Source organism: Salmo salar, chromosome ssa12 (genome assembly GCF_905237065.1).
Source record: "Salmo salar chromosome ssa12, Ssal_v3.1, whole genome shotgun sequence".
NCBI classification, from domain to species: Eukaryota; Metazoa; Chordata; class Actinopteri; order Salmoniformes; family Salmonidae; genus Salmo; species Salmo salar.
Window position 1 is genome coordinate 94,220,272 of NC_059453.1, and position 25,101 is coordinate 94,245,372.

At 44.3% G+C, this 25,101-nt stretch overlaps 1 protein-coding gene across 1 annotated transcript; it reads left to right on the forward strand.

Moving 5' to 3' along the window:
• Nucleotides 1-913: 913 nt before the first annotated feature.
• On the forward strand, nt 914-24,563 carry LOC106566202 (cullin-associated NEDD8-dissociated protein 1). Its single transcript, XM_074112229.1, is given in 18 exon segments — nt 914-1,109; nt 3,261-3,404; nt 3,811-3,965; nt 4,324-4,447; nt 4,897-5,153; nt 5,611-5,716; nt 5,929-6,080; nt 7,176-7,471; nt 7,715-7,856; nt 12,284-12,403; nt 12,406-12,510; nt 12,705-12,918; nt 13,283-13,822; nt 14,022-14,644; nt 14,962-15,131; nt 20,145-20,309; nt 20,907-21,014; nt 23,927-24,563. Coding segments are annotated over 18 exon segments (3,714 nt in total). The 5' UTR covers nt 914-1,041; the 3' UTR covers nt 24,152-24,563.
• The last annotated feature ends 538 nt before the right edge of the window (nt 24,564-25,101 follow it).

Consider the following 25,101-nt stretch of genomic DNA (forward strand, 5'->3'; position numbering starts at 1 on the left):
CTTACTGTACCTTGACTGATTTGATATGACCGCAACGTTTGATCTGTATTGACGTGGTGTGTTATGTCTCAGCATGATGCCTAGATGAATTCATTCGTATCATACACATAGCGTTTACTGTGGACTTTTATTTTTGAAGGTAAAAATCTGAGAAACCGGAAGTCTTCATTTGGATAGGAACCCGCTCAAAGACAGTAGAATAAGAAGAACTATTCAACTATTTGCACATTGTTATAACACTGTACATAGCCATAATATGACATTTGAAATGTCTCTATTCTTTTGAAACTTTTTAATGATTGTAATGTTTACTGTTCATTTTTTATTGTTTATTTCACTTTTGTTTCTGATCTATTTCACTTCTACTGGCAATGTTAACATATGTTTCCCATGCCAATAAAGCCCATCGAAATGAACTGCTTCTCCGATCAGACTTGTAGGCGATGTCATGGCGCAACCCAGTCGCTTATTAATTCTGTACTATGTGTACAAATTAGCACAATGTTTATATGTACTAATAACGAGAGACTGGGTTGCATGGCGACGTTGGCGAGCTAAACTCATGCGTCAAGTCATCGGGTCAAACGGTCGTCTCGCTACGAACTGCGCGTCTTTCGATATAAAGTAGTTTTTTGACGAAAATGAAAACGTGTCAGTTGGTCACTTTCACGAGGTTGGAGTAATAACACGTTCAACTACTTAAGACACTGGCTCGAACATAGGTTGTGCCATTAGATTTGGAGAAAATGTACAATTTTAAGGGAGAAAAACCTTTCGGTGCGCTGAGCGCTGGTTGCTGATTGGTTCCACCAGGTGTCAGTATAAACTATGAGTTTATTCTCCACTCACTCATAACACGGTCCTATTTATAACGGACCCTGAAAGTGTCGTGTTTCTCAGTTTGTTCTTGTCCAAATTTAGCTCGTCACTATTGCCACCCTGTCTCTCGCCATGTTCTCCGGCTGAAACTTCTGCTACACTATTTCTAAGTTATTCATTCAACTTTTATCATATATAAATCAACTGTAATTGGTAGTCAAGATGTCGAATATCTCCTACCATATCTCCAATCTGTTGGAGAAAATGACATCTACTGACAAAGACTTTCGGTAAGAAGGCCGAGTGCTTTGCAATGCATGTTTGCGTGTTGGATGACACAGTAATAATGTGGGCTATCAACAATGACTGTCATTTTTTTGCCTACTTTTATTACAAATGACTTTAAAAGTGGCCTATAACGTATCTCACCTATTCAAATGATATGCTTAGTGTAGATTAGGCTATTATTACAAATGAAATGCATAAGAATAATAATAACGTCAAGGTTATGATAATATAAATAAACTCCTTTCACTAAAGTGGGTCCAACAATAATAATTATGATGTAATGCTATTTTCTAGAACCTCAGAATGACTTATCACTGTACATTATGATAATTGGATGACAGGTGTGATAAGGAGAGACATGAAAATAAGAGGTAGAATAGAATATACAGTTGAAGTCGGACGTTTACATACACTTAGGTTGGAGTCATTATTAAAACTCGTTTTTCAACCACTCCACAAATTTCTTGTTAAACAAACTATAGTTTTGGCAAGTCGGTTAGGACATCTACTTTGTGCATGACACAAGTCATTTTTCCAACAATTGTTTCACTTATAATTCACTGTATCACAATTCCAGTGGGTCAGAAGTTTACATACACTAAGTTGACTGAGCCTTTAAACAGCTTGGAAAATTCCAGAAAATGATGTCATGGCTTTAGAAGCTTCTGATAGGCTAATTGACATCAGTTGAGTCAATTGGAGGTGTACCTGTGGATGTATTTCAAGGCCTACCTTCAAACTCAGTGCCTCTTTGCTTGACATCATGGGAAAATCATTGTAGACCTCCACAAGTCTGGTTCATCCTTGGGAGCAATTTCCAAACGCCTGAAGGTACCACGTTCATCTGTACAAACAATAGTACACAAGTAGAAACACCATAGACCCACGCAGCCATCATACTGCTCAGGAAGGAGACGCGTTCTGTCTCCTAGTGATGAACGTACTTTGGTGCGAAAAGTGCAAATCAATTCCAGAACAACAGCAAAGGACCTTGTGAAGATGCTGGAGGAAACGGTTACAAAAGTATCTATATCCACAGTAAAACAAGTCCTATATCGACATGACCTGAAAAGCTGCTCAGCAAGGAAGAAGCCACTGCTCCAAAACTGCCATAAAAAAGCCAGACTACGGTTTGCAACTGCACATGGGGACAAAGATCGTACTTTTTGGAGAAATGTCCTCTGGTCTGATGAAACAAAAATAAAACTGTTTGCCCATAATGACCATCGTTATGTTTGGAGGAAAAAGGGGGAGGCTTGCAAGCCGAAGAACACCATCCCAACCGTGAAGCATGGGGGTGGCAGCATCATGTTGTGGTGGTGCTTTGCTGCAGGAGGAACTGGTGCACTTCACAAAATAGATGGCATAATGAGGAAGAAAAATGATGTGGATATATTGAAACAACATCTCAAGACATCAGTCAGGAAGTTAAAGCTTGGTCGCAAATGGGTCTTCCAAATGGACATTGACCCCAAGCATACTTCCAAAGTTGTGGCAAAATGGCTTAAGGACAACAAAGTCAAGGTATTGGAGTGGCCATCAGAAAGCCCTGACCTCAATCCTATAGAAAATGTGTGGGCAGAACTGAAAAAGCGTGTGCGAGCAAGGAGGCCTACAAACCTGACTCAGTTACACCAACTCTGTCAGGAGGAATGGGCCAAAATTCACCCAACTTATTGTGGGAAGCTTGTGGAAGGCTACCCAAAACATTTTACCAAAGTTAAACAATTTAAAGGCAATGCTACCAAATAATAATTGAGTGTATGTAAACTTCTGACCCACTGGGAATGTGATGAAAGAAATAAAAGCTGAAATAAATCATTTTCTGTACTATTATTCTGACATTTCGCATTCTTAAAATAAAGTGGTGATCCTAACTGACCTAAGCCAGGGAATTGTTACTAGGATTAAATGTCAGGAATTGTGAAAAACTGAGTTTAAATGTAGTTGGCTAAGGTGTATGTAAACTTCCGACTTCAACTGTATATATACTTTATATTGTTCATTTTGTGAGAATCAAAACTGATAGTGGACTCATTTCCTCCACGTTCATGACCATCATAAAGTAATACTGTCTAAAATACATTACAATACCAAAAGATAACTTTATGTTACTAGAATAAGTGTCATGTTGGACTCATCTTTTCCTCCAGCTTCATGGCCACCAATGACCTGATGATGGAGCTTCAGAAGGATTCTATCAAGTTGGATGAAGACAGTGAGAAGAAGGTGGTCACCATGCTCCTGAAGCTACTGGAAGATAAGAATGGAGAGGTGCAGAATCTAGCTGTCAAGTGGTAGGCTAATGCTGGCATGTCTCTTTTTATAATAACCATTGTGTTTGTAATGTCTTAAAATACACAAGGCATCACCACTCGGGCTTCTGAGTGTCGCAGCGGTCTAAGGCACTGCATCTCAGTGCTAGAGGCGTCACTACAGACCCTGGTTCGATTCTAGGCTGTATCACAACCGGCCGTGATAGGCAGTCCCATAGGGCGGTTCACAATTGGCCCAGTGCCGTCATTGTAAATAAGAATTTGTTCTTAACTGACTTGCCTAGTTAAATAAAGGTGAAATAAAATCTCCTGTGTGTCATAGACATGTTGATAGTTAAGTCTTTCTCAAGGAGCACTTGCAGATATAACAACTTTATTTGTTTTTCAATCAGTTAGTTAGGTAATGATTTGTGTCTCTCTGCTGCAGTCTGGGTCCCTTGGTGAGCAAGGTGAAAGAATACCAGGTAGAGATCATGGTGGATACTCTCTGCTCTAACATGATGTCAGACAAGGAACAACTCAGAGACATCTCCAGTATGGGTCTGAAGACAGTCATCGCTGAGCTGCCCCCATGCTCCATAGGTAGGAGTCTTTTTTTTTGTACAAGCTACACTACAGTATGGTTCTCCTCCTTGGAGGAACTCTGAAATGGAAACTGTACATTGAGAGTTTATTATATTATGTCAGCTAACCATGTAGCGAAATGGATCGGTGAAAGCAATGACTGGAGGAAGTGTCCACCATTTGTTAAATCCATGACAGTTTCTCAATCCCAAATGCACCCCTAAACCTTATAGGCAAAGGTTTTAGGGTTTAGTGGTCCATTTGGGATTGGACCAGGTATTGTAGCCTACAAGTGAACACTTTATTGGAAGGGTAGAGAATCTGAACGCAGAAAACTATACAGTTGTAGAATTCCTCTTTTGCTTTGAGTTACCAGGTCAAAGTCTGACTGCCAACGTATGTAAGAAGATCACATCTCAGCTGATAGGAGCCATGGGGAAACAGGAAGACGTTTCTGTTCAGCTGGAGGCCTTGGACATCCTGTCGGACATGTTGGGAAGGTAAGTACTGCTTTTCTAGAGTGTAATAAACAGGATTTTTTTTAAGCAGAAGACTCCATGATGACCAGTATTTATTTTATACAGATCTGGGTCAAATACAGGTCAATTCTAGTGTTGAAGTGTTATAAACATTATTTTTTTTAAAGCAGAAGACTCCATAATGACCAGTATTTATTTTATACAGATCTGGGTCAAATACAGGTCAATTCTAGTATTGAAGTGTTATAAACATGATTTTTTTTAAAGCAGAAGACTCCATGATGACCAGTATTTATTTTATACAGATCTGGGTGAAATACAGGTCAATTCTAGTATTGAAGTGTTTTTTAATTACATTTAGAGTTTTGGGGACTAAACCACAGATTCCGTTGTACTCGGGAAATCAAGCACAGCTCAGATATTTGAAAGAATAAAATCTGATCCTTTACCCTCTCTGTTCACCCCTATAGGTTGAGTGGTACGTTGATCAGCTTCCATGCCTCCATCCTGACCAGCCTGCTCCCCCAGTTGACCAGCCCCCGTATGGCTGTGAGGAAGAGGGCCATCATGGCCCTGGGTCACCTGGTGCCCAGCTGCAGTAAGACTCTCTTCACCCAGCTCACTGAGCACCTGCTGGCTGAGCTGGGCCGAGGACAGCAGACCTCCACCACACGCACCTACATCCAGTGTCTGGCCACCGTCAGTCGCCAGGGAGGCCATCGAGTCGGTGAGGCAGATAGCTAACCTTAGCATGGGGTGAGGTGCTGTTCAACAGGCAGGAGAGGGCATTGAGTCTGTGAGGCAGGAGAGGGTAGGGTGAGGTGCTGTTCAACAGACAGGAGAGGGTAGGGTGAGGTGCTGTTCAACAGGCAGGAGAGGGTAGGGTGAGGTGCTGTTCAACAGACAGGAGAGGGTAGGGTGAGGTGCTGTTCAACAGGCAGGAGAGGGTAGGGTGAGGTGGGCTGGGGATCAGTTTCTTTAAGCTTGATTGTTGAATTTATAGTTTTTTTTTATTAGAGTTCTGGAACTGAAATGACATCAAGACATTTTTTTTTTACTAAACCATCTTTATATCTGTCACGTGGTTGCAAATAAAGATGGACATTGTTGAACTTTTTAGTCACCAGAGAGCAGCATTGCATTGGTCAGTCTGGTAAGTGGTGGTGGTATTGTTCCTGTTCCAGGCGAGCACCTAGAGAAGATCGTCCCCATGGTGATGACGTTCTGCAGTGTGGAGGATGATGAACTCAGGGAGTACTGCTTCCAGGCCTTTGAAGCCTTCGTCCGCAGGTAAAAAAAAAAAACTCTCTAGTGAATCTCTCTCTCTCTCTCTCTCTCTCTCTCTCTCTCCCCTTGAGGTTTCTCTTGTGATTTATTCCACCCATTACTAGCTGACCAGAGCCCAGTGCTCACACAAGATTAGACACAGATGAAAAACAGACACATAACTACTAAATAAATTCAATACCTGATCTGTTATTGATCTGTTATTTCTATATAAGATGCCCCAAGGAGATGTCCCCTCATATATCCACGGTGATCAAGCTGTGTCTGAGGTACATCACCTATGACCCCAACTACAACTATGATGTGGATGAGGATGAGGACGGGGATGAGTCCATGGACACAGGGGACGGAGAGGATGAGGACCAAGGTACTCAAACTATCAACAAACCTATCAACAGCAACTATGCTGATTATGCAATTATTAAATAGAGTTAGGGTCAGGGTCAGATTTTGGGTTATGGTTAGGTTTAGAGTTAGGGTTAGGGTCACGTTTGGGGTTAGGGTTAGGGTCAGGTTTGGGGTTAGGGTTTGGGTCAGGTTTGGGGTTAGGGTTAGGGTTAGAGTTAGGGTCAGGTTTGGGGTTAGAGTTAGGGTCAGGGTCAGGTTTGGGGTTAGGTTTGGGGTTAGAGTTAAGGTCAGGTTTGGGGTTAGAGTTAGGGTCAGGGTCAGGTTTGGGGTTAGAGTTAGGGTCAGGTTTGGGGTTAGAGTTAGGGTCAGGTTTGGGGTTAGGGTCAGGTTTGGGGTTAAAGTTGGGGTCAGGTTTGGGGTTAGGGTTAGGGTTAGGGTCAGATTTGGGGTTAGGGACAGGTTTGGGGTTAGAGTTAGGGTTAGGGTCAGATTTGGGGTTAGGGACAGGTTTGGGGTTAGAGTTAGGGTCAGGTTTGGGGTTAGAGTTAGGGTCAGGTTTGTGGTCAGGTTTGGGGTTAGAGTTAGGGTCAGGTTTGGGGTTAGAGTTAGGGTCAGGTTTGGGGTTAGGGTCAGGTTTGGGGTTAGAGTTAGGGTAAGGTTTGGGGTTAGGGTTAGGGTCAGGTTTGGGGTTAGAGTTAGGGTTTGGGGTCAGGTTTGGGGTTAGGGTTAGAATCAGGTTTGGGGTTAAGAGTTAGGGTCAGGTTTGGGGATAGGGTCAGGTTTGAGGTTAGAGTTAGGGTCAGGTTTGGGGTTAGGGTCAGGTTTGAGGTTAGAGTTGGGGTCAGGTTTGAGGTTAGAGTTAGGGTCAGGTTTGAGGTTAGAGTTAGGGTCAGGTTTGGGGTTAGAGTAAGGGTCAGGTTTGAGGTTAGTTAGGGTCAGGTTTGAGGTTAGTTAGGGTCAGGTTTGGGGTTAGAGTTAGGGTCAGGTTTGGGGTTAGAGTTAGGGTTAGGGTAAGGGAATTTAGGGAATTTAAATGCAATCTATTGGACATTAATTGTAATATGGTATGCGTGTATGGACATTGGAACAAAGTCAACGTTCTTTTCCCTTGCAGAGTCAGATGACGAGTACAGTGATGATGACGACATGAGCTGGAAGGTACGGAGGTCATCTGTGAAGTGTCTGGAGGCTGTGATCAGCACCAGGAGAGACCTGCTAGTGGAGCTGTATGGTTCAGTAGCTCCAACCCTGCTGGCTCGGTTTAAAGAGAGGGAGGAGAACGTCAAGACAGACATCTTTGTAGCCTTTGTTGCCTTACTCAAACAGACCAGGCCTTCTCAGGGCCTCATCACCACAGCAGCAGAGCCTGGAGTCAAAGAAGACCAAGCCATCACTCTACTCAAGAAACAGGTCATTTGTTTTGTTTGGTGTTGTTTTCTAACCCTTATTCAACCAGGTTAGTCTCATGGAGATAAAATGCCTTTTAAAGTGGGTCCTCGTCCAAGACAGCAGCAGGACATACAGTAATAGCAATATTGTGTATTTCACAATACAGAGATCACAAGGTGAATTATGAGACATATTTCAGTACGTTTTTATGTGAGCTTTCATTCGTTTGAGGTGTTTCTCAGTGCTTTATTTGTTGTTTCCCAGGTCCCCACAGTAGTGAAGGCTCTCCACAAGCAGCTGAAGGAGAAGAGCATGAAGTCTAGACAGGGCTGTTTCTGTCTGCTGACAGAGCTGGCCAACGTACTGCCAGGAGCCCTGGGAAAACACATACCAGCTCTCATCCCTGGTAACCTCACTCACACCCTCACATACCAGCTCTCATCCCTGGTAACCTCACTCACACCCTCACATACCAGCTCTCATCCCTGGTAACCTCACTCACACCCTCACATACCAGCTCTCATCCCTGGTAACCTCACTCACACCCTCACATACCAGCTCTCATCCCTGGTAACCTCACTCACACCCTCACATACCAGCTCTCATCCCTGGTAACCTCACTCACACCCTCACATACCAGCTCTCATCCCTGGTAACCTCACTCACACCCTCACATACCAGTTCTCATCCCTGGTAACCTCACTCACACCCTCACATACCAGCTCTCATCCCTGGTAACCTCACTCACACCCTCACATACCAGCTCTCATCCCTGGTAACCTCACTCACACCCTCACTGCACTGAGGCTAGGAAACACTGTCACTACCAATAAATCCACAATAATTGAGAATTTAAATAAGCATTTTTCTACGGCTGGCCATGCTTTCCACCTGGCTACCTCTACCCTGGTCAACAGCCCTGCGCTCCCCACAGCAACTTGCCCAAACCTCCCCCACTTCTCCTTCACCCAAATCCAGATAGCTGATGTTCTGAAAGAGCTGCAAAATCTGGACCCCTACAAATCAGCCAGGACTAGACAATCTGGACACTCTCTTTCTAAAACTTTCTGCCGAAGTTATTGCAACTCCTATTACTAGCCTGTTCAACCTCTCTTTCGTGTCGTCTGAGATCCCCAAAGATTGGAAAGCTGCCGCGGTCATCCCCCTCTTCAAAGGGGGAGACACTAGACCCAAACTGTTACAGACCTATATCTATCCTACCCTGCCTTTCTAAGGTCTTCGAAAGCCAAGTTAACAAACAGATTACCGACCATTTCGAATCTCACCGTACCTTCTCCGCTATGCAATCTGGTTTCAGAGCTGGTCATGGGTGCACCTCAGTCACGCTCAAGGTCCTAAACGATATCATAACTGCCATTGATAAGAGACATTACTGTGCTGCTGTATTCATCGACCTGACTAAGGCTTTCGACTCTGTCAATCACAACATTCTTATTGGCAGACTAAACAGCCTTGGTTTCGCAAATGACTGCCTCGCCTGGTTCACCAACTACTTCTCCGATAGAGTTCAGTATGTCAAATCGGAGGGCCTGTTGTCCGGACCTCTGGCAGTCTCTATGGGGGTGCCGCAGGGTTCAATTCTCGGGCCGACGCAGATGACACCATTCTGTATACCTCTGGCCCTTCGTTGGACACTGTGTTAACTAACCTCCAGATGACCTTCAATGCCATACAACTCTCCTTCCGTGGCCTCCAACTGCTCTTAAATGCAAGTCAAACTAAATGCATGCTCTTCAACCGATCGCTGCCCGCACCTGCCCACCCGTCCAGCATCACTACTCTGGACGGTTCTGACTTAGAATATGTCGACAACTACAAATACCTAGGTGTCTGGTTAGACTGTAAACTCTCCTTCCAGACTCACATTAAACATCTCCAATCCAAAATTAAATCTAGAATCGGCTTCCTATTTCGAAACAAAGCATCCTTCACTCATGCTACTTTCGTGCCTTTGGCTGTGCCGGATTAAGTGCTATTCTATAAAAGAATTTCTCTGTAATTAATATCACCTGATTAGCTAATCATGTAAATGTAATTAACTAGAAAGTCGGGACACCACGGAAGAGTGTTTATAGAGCTGTTATCTTCTGAATAAACTCTTAAAGACCTAGTCATATTTTACATCAATAGCAGTCAATATTAATCATCACCTTATTTCAGTCTCATCTGAAAGTTGTAAATTCTTGGTTATCTTCACGAACCCTGGCTAACATGTTGAATCAGCAATACAAAATTGGGTTTAATTATTTATTTACCAAATACCTAACTAATCACACAGAATTACATATACACAGAATACAAATTATGTCATACAGAAAACATCCCTGGTGAACGGAACCTGTATGAAAGCTGGTTACACAAAGGAAAGGGGGTTGGGCTTGAATGAAAGAGCGGGAAGACTTAGGAATAAAGAAACAGCAGCTATGCTATCGTAAATACATTATCTTATGCATTCTAAATTACCGCCCATTTGGAAAAGGAAAATGCAATAAATATTTACTCTGAGCTGCGCTTCGGTAGGTTGGTCGTAGATGCTGGCCGTGTTGGCCAACAGAGATCTTCCTGTCCTCGGAAGAATGTCTCTGGTGGTAAATTGGATACGTTGTAGTTTCTTCGTTGTGTGTTAGACTGGATACGTCGTCCGTCCTTCCCTAGCCCACGTTTACAGCGGCCGCTGCTAACTCAATGGCTAGGAGGTATCACTTTTGTAGTGAATAAGAGTTCAAAGTTCATACCATTCGCAACCAAAGCTCACGCTGAGGTTGGCTTCGTTCTGTAGTTATTATCTGAATCCTTCTGACATCGGGCCGTCGCCCTAATGTACCCGGAACACAGGTTACATTTTCGTCAAGGGCTTATATAGTGGAGGGGGAGAAGGGTGTGTTTCATAGTTTATAACCCATGTCTCTTCACAGGGGCGAGCCACTGATTGAGCAGGCCTCTAACCTTATGAAAACCCAATTCTCTCATTTGGAAGATAAAATTACATTTAATCTTCTAACAAACAGTTTCAATATCAAACATTTAAATTGAACAACAATTCCATGTGAATCTGATAACTAGAATGTGTAGACTTTCCCAGGTACAGTTTATGTCGTCCTGTCATCAGTCATAATGTCTCAGATGACAACCGAACTGACATCCATACTCATATTTCCAACTGGTTCTATTACCGAAATATGGTTCCTTTCCCCCCACTTGTTTGATGTTCCCAGACTCTCTATGTTTAACAAAGGTTATTCAAGAGTCCTTCAGTAGAGTCAGAGAGAGAGAGGGGAAGGGAGAAAGCTATTTATGGGGGGGTCATAAACCTTACCCACAGGCCAACGTCATGACACTGCCAAACATACCCTCGTAAAACTGACCATCCTACCGATCCTCGACTTCAGCGATGTAATTTACAAAATAGCCTCCAACACTCTACTCAACAAATTGGATGCAATCTATCACAGTGCCATCTGTTTTGTCACCAAAGACCCATATACTACCCACCACTGCGACCTGTATGCTCTCGTTGGCTGGCCCTCGCTTCATACTCGTCGCCAAACCCACTGGCTCCAGGTCATCTACAAGTCTCTGCTAGGTAAAGCCCCGCCTTATCTCAGCTCACTGGTCACCATAGCAGCACCCACCCGTAGCACGCACTCCAGCAGGTATATCTCACTGGTCACCCCCAAAGCCAATTCTTCCTTTGGCCGCCTCTCCTTCCAGTTTTCTGCTGCCAATGATTGGAACAAACTGCAAAAATCTCTGAAGCTGGAGACTCTTACCTCCCTCACTAGCTTTAAGCATCAGCTGTCAGAGCAGCTCACAGATCACTGCACCTGTACATAGCCCATCTGTAAACAGCCCATCTACCTACCTCATCCCCATACTGTATTTATTTATTTATTATTCTTGCTTCTTTGCACCCCAGTATCTCAACTTGCACATTCATCTTCTGCACATCTACCATTCCAGTGTTTATTTTCTATATTGTAATTACTTTGCCACCATGGCCTATTTATTGCCTTACCTCTCTTATCTTACCTCATTTGCACATGCTGTATATATATTTTTCTACTGTATTATTGATTGTATGTTTGTTTATTCCATGTGTAACTCTGTGTTGTTGTATGTGTCGAACTGCTTTGCTCTATCTTGGCCAGGTCGTAGTTGCAAATGAGAACTTGTTCTCAACTAGCCTACCTGGTTAAATAAAGGTGAAATAAAAAATAAAATAAAAAGATACCATCTCTCATCCTTGGTAACCTCACTCACACGCTCACTTAAACACTTCTTCTTCATTAAATTACTACATTCCTTTGTTAATTTCTGGGGCCAGTAGTTTTTCCATTACAAATAGGATTTTATTTGGATCCCCATTGGCTGGTGCAAAAGCAGCAGCTACTCTTCCTGGGGTCCACAATAAAACAAGAATCATAACAGAATACAGGACAATAATAGACAAGAACAGCTCAATAACAGAGCTACATAACATTTAAAATAATCCTGACCATCTGCTGAGTGACCAGTAGGGCCTCGGAGGTACATTGAGGAAAGAGAGGGCATCGATCATGTGACCTGGCCAGGAAAAACCCAGGGCCTACTGTAGTTATAGGCTACAACAATTGTTAATTTCTTCTCTGTAGTTAGTCAAAGGACCAGGACTATTTCTCGTTCTAGCCACATGGTCAGAAAAACTCCTGTCCCTAATAGTATAGTACTATAACTTAAAAGGAAATAGTGTTTGGAATGGTTATTGTTACAATGTAAAAAAAAAGTCATCTTGACATTTATATTAACCTTTTGTCTGGCATCTCTCTTTTTCAGGTATAGTTCACTCCCTTACAGACAAGTCTACCTCGTCCAACATGAAGCTCGATGCCCTCTCTTTCCTCAATGTCCTCCTGTGCAGCCATCCTCCTGCCGTGTTCCAGCCTCACATGAAGGTATGCTGCCTGCGGTGGTGCAGTGTGTGGAGGACACCTTCTATAAGATCACCTCCGAGGCCCTACTGGTCACTCAGCAGATGGTCAAGATCATACGCCCGTTAGGAGGTAGGTACTGTAGTCCAGAGGTTAGAGAGGTGGATCAGTAATCGAAAGGTTGCTGGTTCAAGTCCTGGGCCAGGGGGGATGAAATAGTGGGGACTGAACTGGCTACTGGTGTCAGATCATTGTGTGTCTGGGGTTGGGATGAAAAGGTAGAATAAGAAATTCTGTTCCAAATAAAAGTATCTATTCTACTCTAGACAAACTACCCGCCTTTGACGTCAAACCCTACGTGAAGGATATGTTCTCTGCCACTCTGAAGAGGCTGAAGGCTGCAGACATTGACCAGGAAGTGAAGGAGAGAGCTATTTCCTGTATGGGTCACATTGTGTGTCACGTAGGAGACCAGCTGGGTGGGGACCTCCAGCCGACACTGCAGATCTTCCTGGAGAGACTGAAGAACGAGATCACCAGGTAGGTAGCCTAGTGTGTTGCAGGTACAAATCCCTGCTCCAACTGTAAAAAAAATCTGATGTAGGGTGGGAAGTAGCCTGCAACAGGACAGTTACTGGCATCAGTATCCCAATACCATCTTGTGCCATTGAGCAAGACACTCAACCCCCTAAACTGCACTGTGGCTAACTCTTTCCTCCAAGCTTCCCTGTGGGTTTATGAGTATATTGGGGGGGATAAGACAAAAAGTGTCTCCATGACAATAATGTATCTTATCCATAGAGTTGGAGGGTTCATCTTTGTATCTCTTCAATAATGGCTTCTGTGACAACATGTGCAGCATCACTATCTCTGTTTCAAAGTAGTCCAATTCTTCTCCTAACAGGCTGACAGCGGTGAAGACCCTGACTCTCATCGCCACATCGCCCCTCAAGATCGACCTCCGACCTTTACTCACTGAGGGCATCCCCATCCTAGGCTCCTTCCTCAGGAAGAACCAGCGTGCCCTCAAGCTGAGCACACTGACTGCCCTCAACATGATAGTTATGAACTACAGCGACAGCCTGAAGCCGCCCATGATCGAGGCTGTGCTCAATGAGCTACCTGCCCTGATCGAGGAGAACGACATGCACATATCCCAGGTGGCGGTGATGCTTCTCACCTGTATAGCTAAGGTGTGCCCCTCCTCCCTGTCTAAGATCGGGAACACCGTCTTACCTGGTGTGTTTCATCTGGTTCATTCCCCGTTGCTGCAAGGAGGGGCTCTGTCGGCCATCTTGGAGTTCTTCAAGGCCCTGGTGGTCACTAAGGCTGGGAACATGGGATACAACGACCTCTTGAAAGCTCTCACCGGTCCTTTCCACAGCTCAGGGAAGGCGACAGACCCCACACCCACGCACAGACAGTCTTACTACTCTGTGGCCAGGTAGGAGTAGTGGTTTGTTCGATTGATTGATTGATTGATTGATTGATTGATTGATTGATTGATTGATTGATTGATTAAGTGGAGAGATAAAGAGGATAGATATAAGTGATATACCTATAGTGTCCTGTAGAGGCATGGAGGAAACACAAAATGAGGTTTTTATTTTTTTTCTGTTTTATATTATCTCATGTTTGGCCAGGTGTGTAGCTGCTCTATCCTCCGTGTGCCCTAAAGAAGCATCCGGAATGGTCACCAGCTTCATCCAGGAAGTCAAGAACCCCAAGTGTTCCGAGTCCGTCAGAATCCTGTCCTTCCTGTGTCTGGGGGAGGTGGGGCGTACCATGAACCTGGGGGGTCAGAAGGAGCTAAAGACTGTGATCCTGGAGGCCTTCTCCTCTCCCAACGAGGAAGTCAAGTCAGCCGCTTCCTGTGCTCTGGGGAACATCTGTGTGGGCAACCTGGAGGAGTACCTTCCCTTTATGCTGAAGGAGATAGGTAGCCAGCCAAAGAGAAGGTACCTGCTGTTACACAGCCTCAAAGAGGTGATCGGCGCCTGCTCGGCGGAGAGCTTGTTGGCCCACGTCGAGGATATCTGGGCTCTTCTCTTTAAGAACCGCGAGTGTGCCGAAGAGGGGACGAGGAATGTGGTGGCGGAGTGTCTGGGGAAACTTACCATGGTCAATCCGGCTCAGCTCCTGCCCAGGCTCAAACAACAGCTTTCCTCAGGGTCTCCTGTGGCCCGCAGTACTGTGGTCACTGCTGTTAAGTTCACCATCGTTGATCAGCCTGTACCTATAGATTCACTACTCAAAGGATGCATAGGTAAGATGTCAAAGTGACTCAACATATATATATTTTTTTACACTGGTTATATGACAGCCTTATTCAACCGTAGTCCACTTTTTAGGGTTAAAGCCACATCTGGTTAAAAATAGTGCACTGTATGGAGAAATCCGGTGTCATTGAAAATGCACCCACAACATGCTAAAATGTCCAGGGTTGTATTCATTCAGGTAACGGGACAATGATGAAAAAATAAATAAATTGCAACGGGGAAAAAAATGAGTGTTTGCCTCCCTGTTTCCGTTTGATTTCTTCCATTTGGTTCTTAATGATCATCACCCTGTTCTCTATGCCAGGTGATTTCCTGAAGACTCTGCAGGACAAAGACCCGAATGTACGTCGTGTGGCCTTGGTGATGTTCAACTCAGCGGCCCACAACAAACCTTCTCTGATCCGCGGTCTGCTAGCCTCAGTACTGCCTAGCCTCTACAACGAGACACAGATCAGGAAGGACCTCATCAGAGAGGTAGTGTGTCTTATCAGAGAGAGTGTGTGTGTGTGTGTGTGTGTGTGTGTGTGTGTGTGTGTGTGTGTGTGTGTGTGTGTGTGTGGCCTGCTAGCCTCAATATCACCTAACCTCTACAACGAGAAACAAATCAAGAAGGACTAGGGCTGTTGCCGTGACCGTATTTCCGCCACACCTGATGTCATGTGTCATGACCGCAGTACAATTCTATGTGACCGTTGAGTCAGTGTGTAAACTCCTTTTATTCACTCTGGACACGTGTTAGTAGTACCCAACTCGCTAACGATCATCAGTTCACTAATGGATCTAATGTTCTTCTAACCTCAATGCAAATGAGATGGAAAAATCACATCAAAACACTGAAACAGTATGATGCTTTTAAAACTCACCTCACTGTGATTGATACATGTGAAGAAAGAAGTTCAACAGCAGGTTGAAACTGAGTGGGAAAACATGGTTGTTGTGGATGTTGTTTCAAATCCAAACACAATGAAATGGACAGCTGCTTTCTAAGGTGAGGATTCATTCAGAACACTCATATGCATATTAGAGATTATGATATATGAGTCCAAGCCCGAAAAAAACTCCTCCTGAATTAAAATAATGATTGTGTCGTTATACTACCTCATATTACACATGGCACAATAAAAATACTAAATAACACAGATTTCAGAAACCTTTGGTACATAATTGGTCTAGCCTAAACTTATTCACTTATTCAGAGTTGGGCTACAGTTATAGTGAATTTGTATTTTGAATAGCCTCGTAATAGGTCATATTTTATATTTTCATAATTAATAGGCTGACACATTACAGAATATCTGACCACCGTGCGTTTCCATCTCATCCTCTTTCTCCTTCATTCCTTTATTGAGCACGTAGAGGGGCTGTCAAACAGATTAATGGAATATGTTTCCTTGTGAAAACATGTTACTAAACTCAGCAAAAAAATAAACGTCCCCTTTTCAGGATCCTGTCTTTCAAAGATAATTCGTAAAATTCCAAATAATTTCGCAGATCTTCATTGTAAAGGGTTTAAACACTGTTTCCCATGCTTCAATTAACCATAGACAATTAATGAACATGCACCTGTGGAACGGTCGTTAAGACACTAACAGCTTACAGACGGTAGGCAATTAAGGTCACAGTTATGAAAACTTAGGACACTACAGAGGCCTTTCTACTGACTCTGAAAAACGGCAAAAGAAAGATGCCCAGTGTCCCTGCTCATCTGCGTGAACGTACCTTAGGCATGCTGTGAGGAGGCATGAGGACTGCAGATGTGGCCAGGGCAATAAATTGCAATGTCCGTACTGTGAGACGCCTAAGACAGCGCTACAGGGAGACAGGACGGACAAAGGATTGTCCTCGCAGTGGCAGACCACGTGTAACAACACCTGCACAGGATCGGGACATCTGAGCATCACACCTGCGGGACAGGTACAGGATGGCAACAACAACTGCCCGAGTTACACCAGGAACACACAATCCCTCCATCAGCGCTCAGACTGTCCGCAATAAGCTGAGAGAGGCTGGACTGAGGGCTTGTCGGCCTGTTGTAAGGCAGGTCCTCACCAGACATCACCGGCAACAACGTCGCCTATGGGCACAAACCCACCGTTGCTGGACCAGACAGGGCTGGCTAAAAGTGCTATTCACTGATGAGTCGCGGTTTTGTCTCACCAGGGGTGATGGTCGGATTCGCGTTTCTCGTCAAAGGAATGAGCGCTACACTGAGGCCTGTACTCTGAAGCGGAATCGATTTGGAGGTGGAGGGTCCGTCATGGTCTGGGGCGGTGTGTCATAGCATCATTGGACTGAGCTTGTTGTCATTGCAGGCAATCTCAACGCTGTGCGTTACAGGGAAGACATCCTCCTCCCTCATGTGGTACCCTTCCTGCAGGCTCATCCTGACATGACCCTCCAGCATGACAATGCCACCAGCCATACTGCTCGTTCTGTGTGTGGTTTCCTGCAAAACAGGAATGTCAGTGTTCTGCCATGGCCAGCGAAGAGCCCGGATCTCAATCCCATTGAGCACGTCTGGGACCTGTTGGATTGGAGGGTGAGGGCTAGGGCCATTCCCCCCAGAAATGTCCGGGAACTTGCAGGTGCCTTGGTGGAAGAGTGGGGTAACATCTCACAGCAAGAACTGGCAAATCTGGTGCAGTCCATGAGGAGATGCACTGCAGTACTTAATGCAGCTGGTGGCCACACCAGATACTGACTGTTACTTTTGATTTTGACCCCCCCTTTGTTCAGGGACACATTATTCCTTTTCTGTTAGTCACATGTCTGTGGAACTTGTTCAGTTTATGTCTCAGTTGTTGAATCTTGTTATGTTCATACAAATATTTACACAAAAACGCAGTTGACAGTGAGAGGACGTTTCTTTTTTTTTGTTGAGTTTATGTATTTGATGTTTCCCAAATTAAGCCCTGGGTAGCTGCAGGAACGGGGGTGGATAGCCCATGTTATACAGAGTTTGGGCGGAATATCACCTGTCGTGTAGGGAGAAGCTACATGCTCCCTAAACAGTGGTTTATGTGTGGAGTGAAATAACTAGCTGTTATTGGCAGAGAGGTTTGGAACTCTTTTTCTTATTGGTCTATTGAGTAATTTACCGCCTGGTGATGTCACCAAAACTCTATCCCACAGCAACAAGCAGATATTTCAGGCGGTCTTTTCAAACCTCTCTTACACTAAAAGAGAGTTATCATCATGTTCACAGTATTATACCAACCTCATAGTGTGGAAATATACACTGAGTGTACACAACATTAGGAACACCTTCCTAATATTGAGTTGTTCCTACCTCTTCCCCTACTGTATTTATTTATTTAGCTCCTTTGCACCCCATTATTTCTATTTCTACTTTGCACTTTCTTCTACTACAAATCTACCATTCCAGTGTTTTACTTGCTAAATTGTATTTACTTCGCCACCATGGCCTTTTTTTTGCCTTTACCTCCCTTATCTCACCTCATTTACTCACATTGTATATAGACTTATTTTTCTACTGTATTACTGACTGTATGTTTGTTTTACTCCATGTGTAACTCTGTGTTGTTGTATGTGTCAAACTGCTTTCCTTTATCTTGGCCAGGTCGCAATTGTAAAGGAGAACTTGTTCTAAACTTGCCTACCTGGTTAAATAAAGGTGAAATATATTTTTTGTTTTTTAAGATCGAATCCCCGAGCTGACAAGGTAAAAATCTGTCGTTCTGCCCCTGAACATGGCAGTTAACCCACTGTTCCTAGGCCGTCATTGAAAATAATAATTTTTTCTTAACTGACTTGCCTAGTTAAATAAAGGTAAAATAAAATTCTAAAAAACATGATCTCAGTATATATACACACCTGTTCTGAAAGGCCCCAGAGTCTGCAACACCACTAAGCAAGGGGCACCACCACTAAGCAAGGGGCACCACCACTAAGCAAGGGGCACCACCACTAAGCAAGGGGCACCACCACTAAGCAAGGGGCACCACCACTAAGCAAGGGGCACCACCACTAAGCAAGGGGCAACACCACTAAGCAAGGGGCAACACCACTAAGCAAGGGGCACCACCACTAAGCAAAGGGCAACACCACTAAGCAAGGGACAACACCACTAAGCAAGGGGCACCACCACTAAGCAAAGGGCAACACCACTAAGCAAGGGGCAACACCACTAAGCAAGGGGCAACACCACTAAGCAAGGGGCACCACCACTAAGCAAGGGGCACCACCAAGCAAGCAATGTTCTGGGAGAAGTACAGATCAGGGTTGGGTTATACAAAAATATCTGAAACTTTGAACATCCCACGGAGCACCATTAAATCCATTATTAAAAAATGGAAAGAATATGGCACCACAACAAACCTGCCAAGGGAGGGCCACCCACCAAAACTCACGGACCAGGCAAGGAGGGCATTAATCAGAGAGGCAACAAAGGGACCAAAGATAACCCTGAAGGAGCTGCAAAGCTCCACAGCGGAGATTGGAGTATCTGTCCATAGGACCACTTTAAGCCGTACACTCCACAGAGCTGGGCTTTATGGAAGAGTGGCCAGAAAAAAGCCATTGACAAAGAAAAAAATAAACAGACACGTTTTGTGTTCACCAAAAGCCATGTGGGAGACTCCCCAAACATATGGAAGAAGGAACTCTGGTCAGATTAAATTAAAATTGAGCTTTTTGGCCATCAAGGAAAACGCTATGTCTGGCACAAACTCAACACCTCTCATCACCCCGAGAACAACATCCCCACAGTGAAGCATGGTGGTGGCAGCATCATGCTGTGGGGATGTTTTTCATTGGCAGGGACTGGGAAACTGGTCAGAATTGAAGGAATGATGGATGGTGCTAAATACAGGGAAATTCTTGAGGGAAACCTGTTTGTCTTCTGAGATTTGAGACTGGGATGGATGTTCACCTTCCAGCAGAAAAATGACCCTAAGCTGCTAAAGCAACACACATGTGGTTTAAGGGGAAACATTTACATGTCTTGGAATGGCCTAGTCAAAGCCCAGACCTCAATCAAATTGAGAATCTGTGGTATGACTTAAAGATTGCTGTACACCAGCGGAACCCATCCAACTTGAAAGAGCTGGAGCAGTTTTGACTTGAAGAATGGGCAAAAATCCCAGTGGCTAGATGTGCCAAGCTTATAGAGACATACCCCAAGAGACTTGCAGCTGTAATTGCTGCAAAAGGTGGCTCTACAATGTATTGACTTGAGGGGTGAATAGTTATGCACGCTCAAGTTTTCAGTTTTTTTTGTCTTATTTCTTGTTTGTTTCACAAGAAAAGATATTTGTATCTTCAAAGTGGCAGGCATGTTGTGTAAGTCAAATGATACAACCCCCCCCCAAAAATCAATTTTACTTACAGGTTGTAAGGCAACAAAATAGGAAAAATGCCAAGGGGGGTGAATACTTGTATGCATTTAAAAAAATCCCCTGTATTGACTATGTGTTGAATATGTGTATGCTACAAAACGAGAGGATGGTAACACTGTGTCTATGTCAGGTGGAGATGGGTCCGTTCAAGCACACAGTGGACGATGGTCTGGACGTGAGAAAGGCAGCGTTTGAGTGCATGTATACCTTACTGGACAGCTGTCTGGACTGCTTGGACATCTTCGAGTTCCTCGACCGCGTAGAAGAAGGCCTTAAAGACCACTACGACATCAGAGTAAGACTGCACGCAAACTAACTTCCTCAAGGCCTTTGCAATCTCTAAAAACATGGTACTAGTGTGTTGGGGCACTCCTAAACCGGACAAATGATGTTTAATAAAGTACACAGCCAACTTAATGGTTTTCGATGAGAGCGGTGCATTGTTAGGGACCCGGGGATGGCCATGCTGTCTGTCAGAAAAGTTGGGGAGGTTAAATCTAAACCTTAATCACCCAGAACTCTGTTTTGTTACGAGAGACCAACTTTGATGCAATGAGAGATTTGTCAACCAATGCCGAAGGTGCATAAAGATGTACTTACCACAACCGCCTCATTTGCTAAGTTCTCCGTATTGTACAGTGTTCTCCATTACTCTTGTTTTGTATCGGCATTAGCACTGTATATATGACCCCAATTCTAACTCCAAGACGGTGGCAATTTGAAAACATGAACAAGTAGATTGTGCTGATTTAAAAAGGCACATTGAACCATGTTGCACGCTCCATATTCTGTGGCTAGTGCTCAAACTGAATTCCTCCATTTTTATGCACGTCCGGCATTGAAAACAGAATGTCTCTCCCATCTTATTTCTCTAAAATGTCTTCCCCCCCAGATGTTGACATTCATCATGCTGGCCAGACTCTGCTGTCTGTGTCCCAATGCTGTGGTCCAGAGACTGGACAGACTGATCGAACCTCTCAGGGTTACCTGCACCACTAAGGTAAGGAGACTTATGACATGGCAGTCCACAAAAGCCTCAAATAATTAAAAGTGAGGGCCTACCCGAGTGGCGCAGTGGTCTAAGGCAGTGCTAGCTGTGTCACTAGAGATTCTGGGTTCGAGTCTAGGCTCTGTCGCAGCCGGCCACGACCAGCAGATCCATGGGGCGGTGCACAATTGGCCCAGCGTCGTCTGGGTTAGGGGAGGGTTTGGCCGGCAGGGATGTCCTTGTCCCATCGCGCACTAGCGACTCCTGTGGCGGGCCGGGCGCAGTGCACACTGACACGGTCAAATCAAATCAAATTTATTTATATAGCCCTTCGTACATCAGCTGATATCTCAAAGTGCTGTACAGAAACCCAGCCTAAAACCCCAAACAGCAAGCAAAGCATGTGAAAGAAGCACGGTAGCTAGGAAAAACTCCCTAGGAAAAACTCCCTAGAAAGGGCAAAAACCTAGGAAGAAACCTAGAGAGGAACCAGGCTATGAGGTACTTAGACAATATGCCAAGTAGGAAATTGTGTGAACTAACGTACAGCTTTACCTTCTGGCTGTGCAGGGTGGATATTATAACAGAACATGGTCAAGATGTTAAAATGTTCATAAATGACCAGCATGGTCAAATAATAATAATCATAGTAGTTGTCGAGGGTGCAACAAGCACGTCCGGTGAACAGGTCAGGGTTCCATAGCTGCAGGCAGAACAGTTTAAACTGGAGCAGCAGGACGGCCAGGTGGACTGGGGACAGCAAGGAGTCATCATACCAGGTAGTCCTGAGGCATGGTCCTAGGGCTCAGGTCCTCCGAGAGAGAGAGAAAGAGAGAAAGAGAGAATTAGAGAGAGCATATTTAAATTCACACAGGACACCGGATAAGACAAGAGAAATACTCCAGATGTAAAAGACTGACCCTAGCCCCCCGACACATAAACTACTGCAGCATAAATACTGGAGGCTGAGACAGGAGGGATCAGAAGACACTGTGGCCCCATCCGATGATACCCCCGGACAGGGCCAAACAGGCAGGATATAACCCCACCCACTTTGCCAAAGCACAGCCCCCACACCACTAGAGGGATGTCTCCAACCACCAACTTACCGTCCTAAGACAAGGCCGAGTATAGCCCACAACAATCACCGCCATGGCACAACCCAAGGGGGGGCGCCAACCCAGACAGGAAGACCACGTCAGTGACTCAACCCACTCAAGTGACGCACCCCTCCTATGGACGGCATGGAAGAACACCAGTAGGCCAGTGACTCAGCCCCTGTAAAAGGGTTAGAGGCAGAGAATCCCAGTGGAAAGAGGGGAACCGGCAAGGCAGAGACAGCAAGGGCGGTTCGTTGCTCCAGCCTTTCCGTTCACCTTCACACTCCTGGGCCAGACTATACTTAATCATAGGACCTACTGAAGAGATAAGTCTTCAGTAAAGACTTAAAGGTTGAGACTGAGTCTGCGTCTCTCACATTGGTAGGCAGACCATTTTATAAAAATGGAGCTCTATAGGTCACCAGGTGTACAGTGTTTCCTCAGACACATTGGTGCGGCTGGCTTCCGGGTTAAGTGGGCAGTGTGTCAAGAAGCAGTGCGGCTTGGTTGGGTCGTGTTTTGGAAGACGCACGGCTCTCGACCTTCGCCTCTCCCGAGTCCGTACGGAAGTTGCAGCGATGAGACAAGACTGTAACTACCAATTGGATACCAGGAAATTGGGGGTAAAAAAAGTTTAGAAAAATAATAATAATTAAAAGCGCCACTTTTCTTATCTGGATGTCAACAAACTACAACAGATCCACCTTGACTTGTGCACAGGACACATATTTGTACTTTTCGTCTCGGGCTGAATTGACTAACCATCCATAAACATCTTACCATTATTACGCTAAGCTATGCTGGCTAGGAAATATAACTGTGAATAGAACACCAATCAAAACAATGATCCTGGTAATTAAAAGATGGCATCATCTTCATTCCAGGTGAAGGTAGGGCTTGTGCCAGTCCACAGTCTAAGAACCGTCTATCTGGGTTGCATAATGTACTTAGACAATATGCCAAGTAGGAAATTGTGTGAACTAACGTACAGCTTTACCGTAAACAAAGTGGTTGAATACTTATATACTCAAGACATTTCAGCTTTCTATTTTTTGTTAATTTGTAAAAATGTCAAAAAACGTTATTCCACTTTGACATTATGGGGTATTTATTGTGTGACACAAAATCACAATTTAATTCATTTTTAAATGTAGGCTATAACACAACAAAATTAGGAACAATTCAAGAGGTGTGAATACATTCTGAAGGCACTACAGTTACAAACCGTTAGTAAATCTAACCGGTTAGTTTAGAGCTGCAAACACATAGTTACAACCGTTAGTTAATTTAACCTGTAAGTTTAGTGCTGCAAACACATAGTTACAACCTGCTAGTTAATTTAACCTGTTAGTTTAGAGCTGCGAACACATCGCTCTGTGTGCAATAATAGTGTTTAACATGATATTTGAATGACTACCTCATCTGTGTACCCCACACATACAATTATCTGTAAGGTCTGCTGACCTCCCCCCTTTATTGTAATGGTGAGAGGTTAGCATGTCTTGGGGGTACGATATTTGTCTGTAACTTTCTCACTCATCATTATTCCCGATTCATTCAGGGTTATCCGTAACCATGGTAGCATCCACATTAATGTAGAAGTGTTTAGAAACATATTCTATTCTTATTTACAATTTTTTTTTAAAGTGACTCCAAAATGACACAAATCATTGTATCATTTCAAATCAAAAGTGCTGGAGTACAGAAACAAATGACGTGTCACTGTCCCAATACTTTGAGCTCGCTGTATTTACGTTAACGTCGCCAATAAAAGATGAGTGTTTAAATTAATATTTGCTTCTTCTTCTTCTATCGTCGTCCCAGGTGAAGGCGGGGTCAGTGAAGCAGGAGTTTGAGAAGCAGGAGGAGCTGCGTCGTTCAGCGATGAGGGCCGTGGCAGCCTTGCTCTCTATCAGCGAGGTGGAGAAAAGCCCTGCCATGGCCGACTTTGCCAACCAGATACGCACCAACGCAGAGATGGCCTCCATCTTAGAGAGCATCCAGGGAGACACACGCTCCGGCGCAGTGGAAAGCATGGACACCAGTTAGAACTAAACGATAGGAGGGGACACCCTCCCAGGATAATTTGAAGTTATTCTTTAAAATAGAACAGAAACAGAAACCGAAGCCAATGCCCAGCATTTTGGCTAGATGCAAATTGTATGACTGTCATAGGCCGTATTCACTGCCACTGAAATCCTTCATATTATGCCTTGAAAGTTGAGTTGGAAACGTGTTTTATTGACTCGTCAGGATGTCGTAGGGCCTAATCAATGACAATTATTCCTCTGCCTTAAAAATCAACGTTGAGATGAAAACGTGCCTTCCGGTCATTGAGATCATACTTCATTCAAAGGACTTTAAGGCCAGTGGTATTCAGTGCCATGTTGGTAGGGCTGTGATATTGATACAGTATTCTCCATGAATACATTGCAAATAAACAAACGTTTTGTTCATTTAACTGTGCATCATCTAGTGTGTAAAATGTAAGACTTGCATAATGCATTACAAACCCCCCCCCCCCCCCCCCCCCACACTAATATACAGTGCATTCGGAAAGTATTCAGACCCCTTCACTTTTTCCACATTTTGTTACGTTACAGCCTTATTCTAAAATGGATTAAATAGTGGTTTCCCCCTCATCAATCTACACACAATACAACATAATGACAAAGCAAAAAATATGTTTTTAAAGTAATCTTAAATATCACATTTACTTAACCCTTTACTCAACATTGTTGAAGCAGCTTTGGCAGCAATTACAGCCTCGTGTCTTCTTGGGTATGACGCTACAAACTTGGCACATCTGTATTTGGGGAGTTTCTCCCATTCTTCTCTGCAGATCCTCTCAAGCTCTGTCAGGTTGGATGGAGAGCGTCACTGCACAGCTATTTTCAGGTCTCTCCAGAGATGTTTGTTCGGGTTCAAGTCCGGGCTCTGGCTGGGCCACCCAAGGACATTGACACTTGTCCCGAAGCCACTCCTGTGTTGTCTTGGCT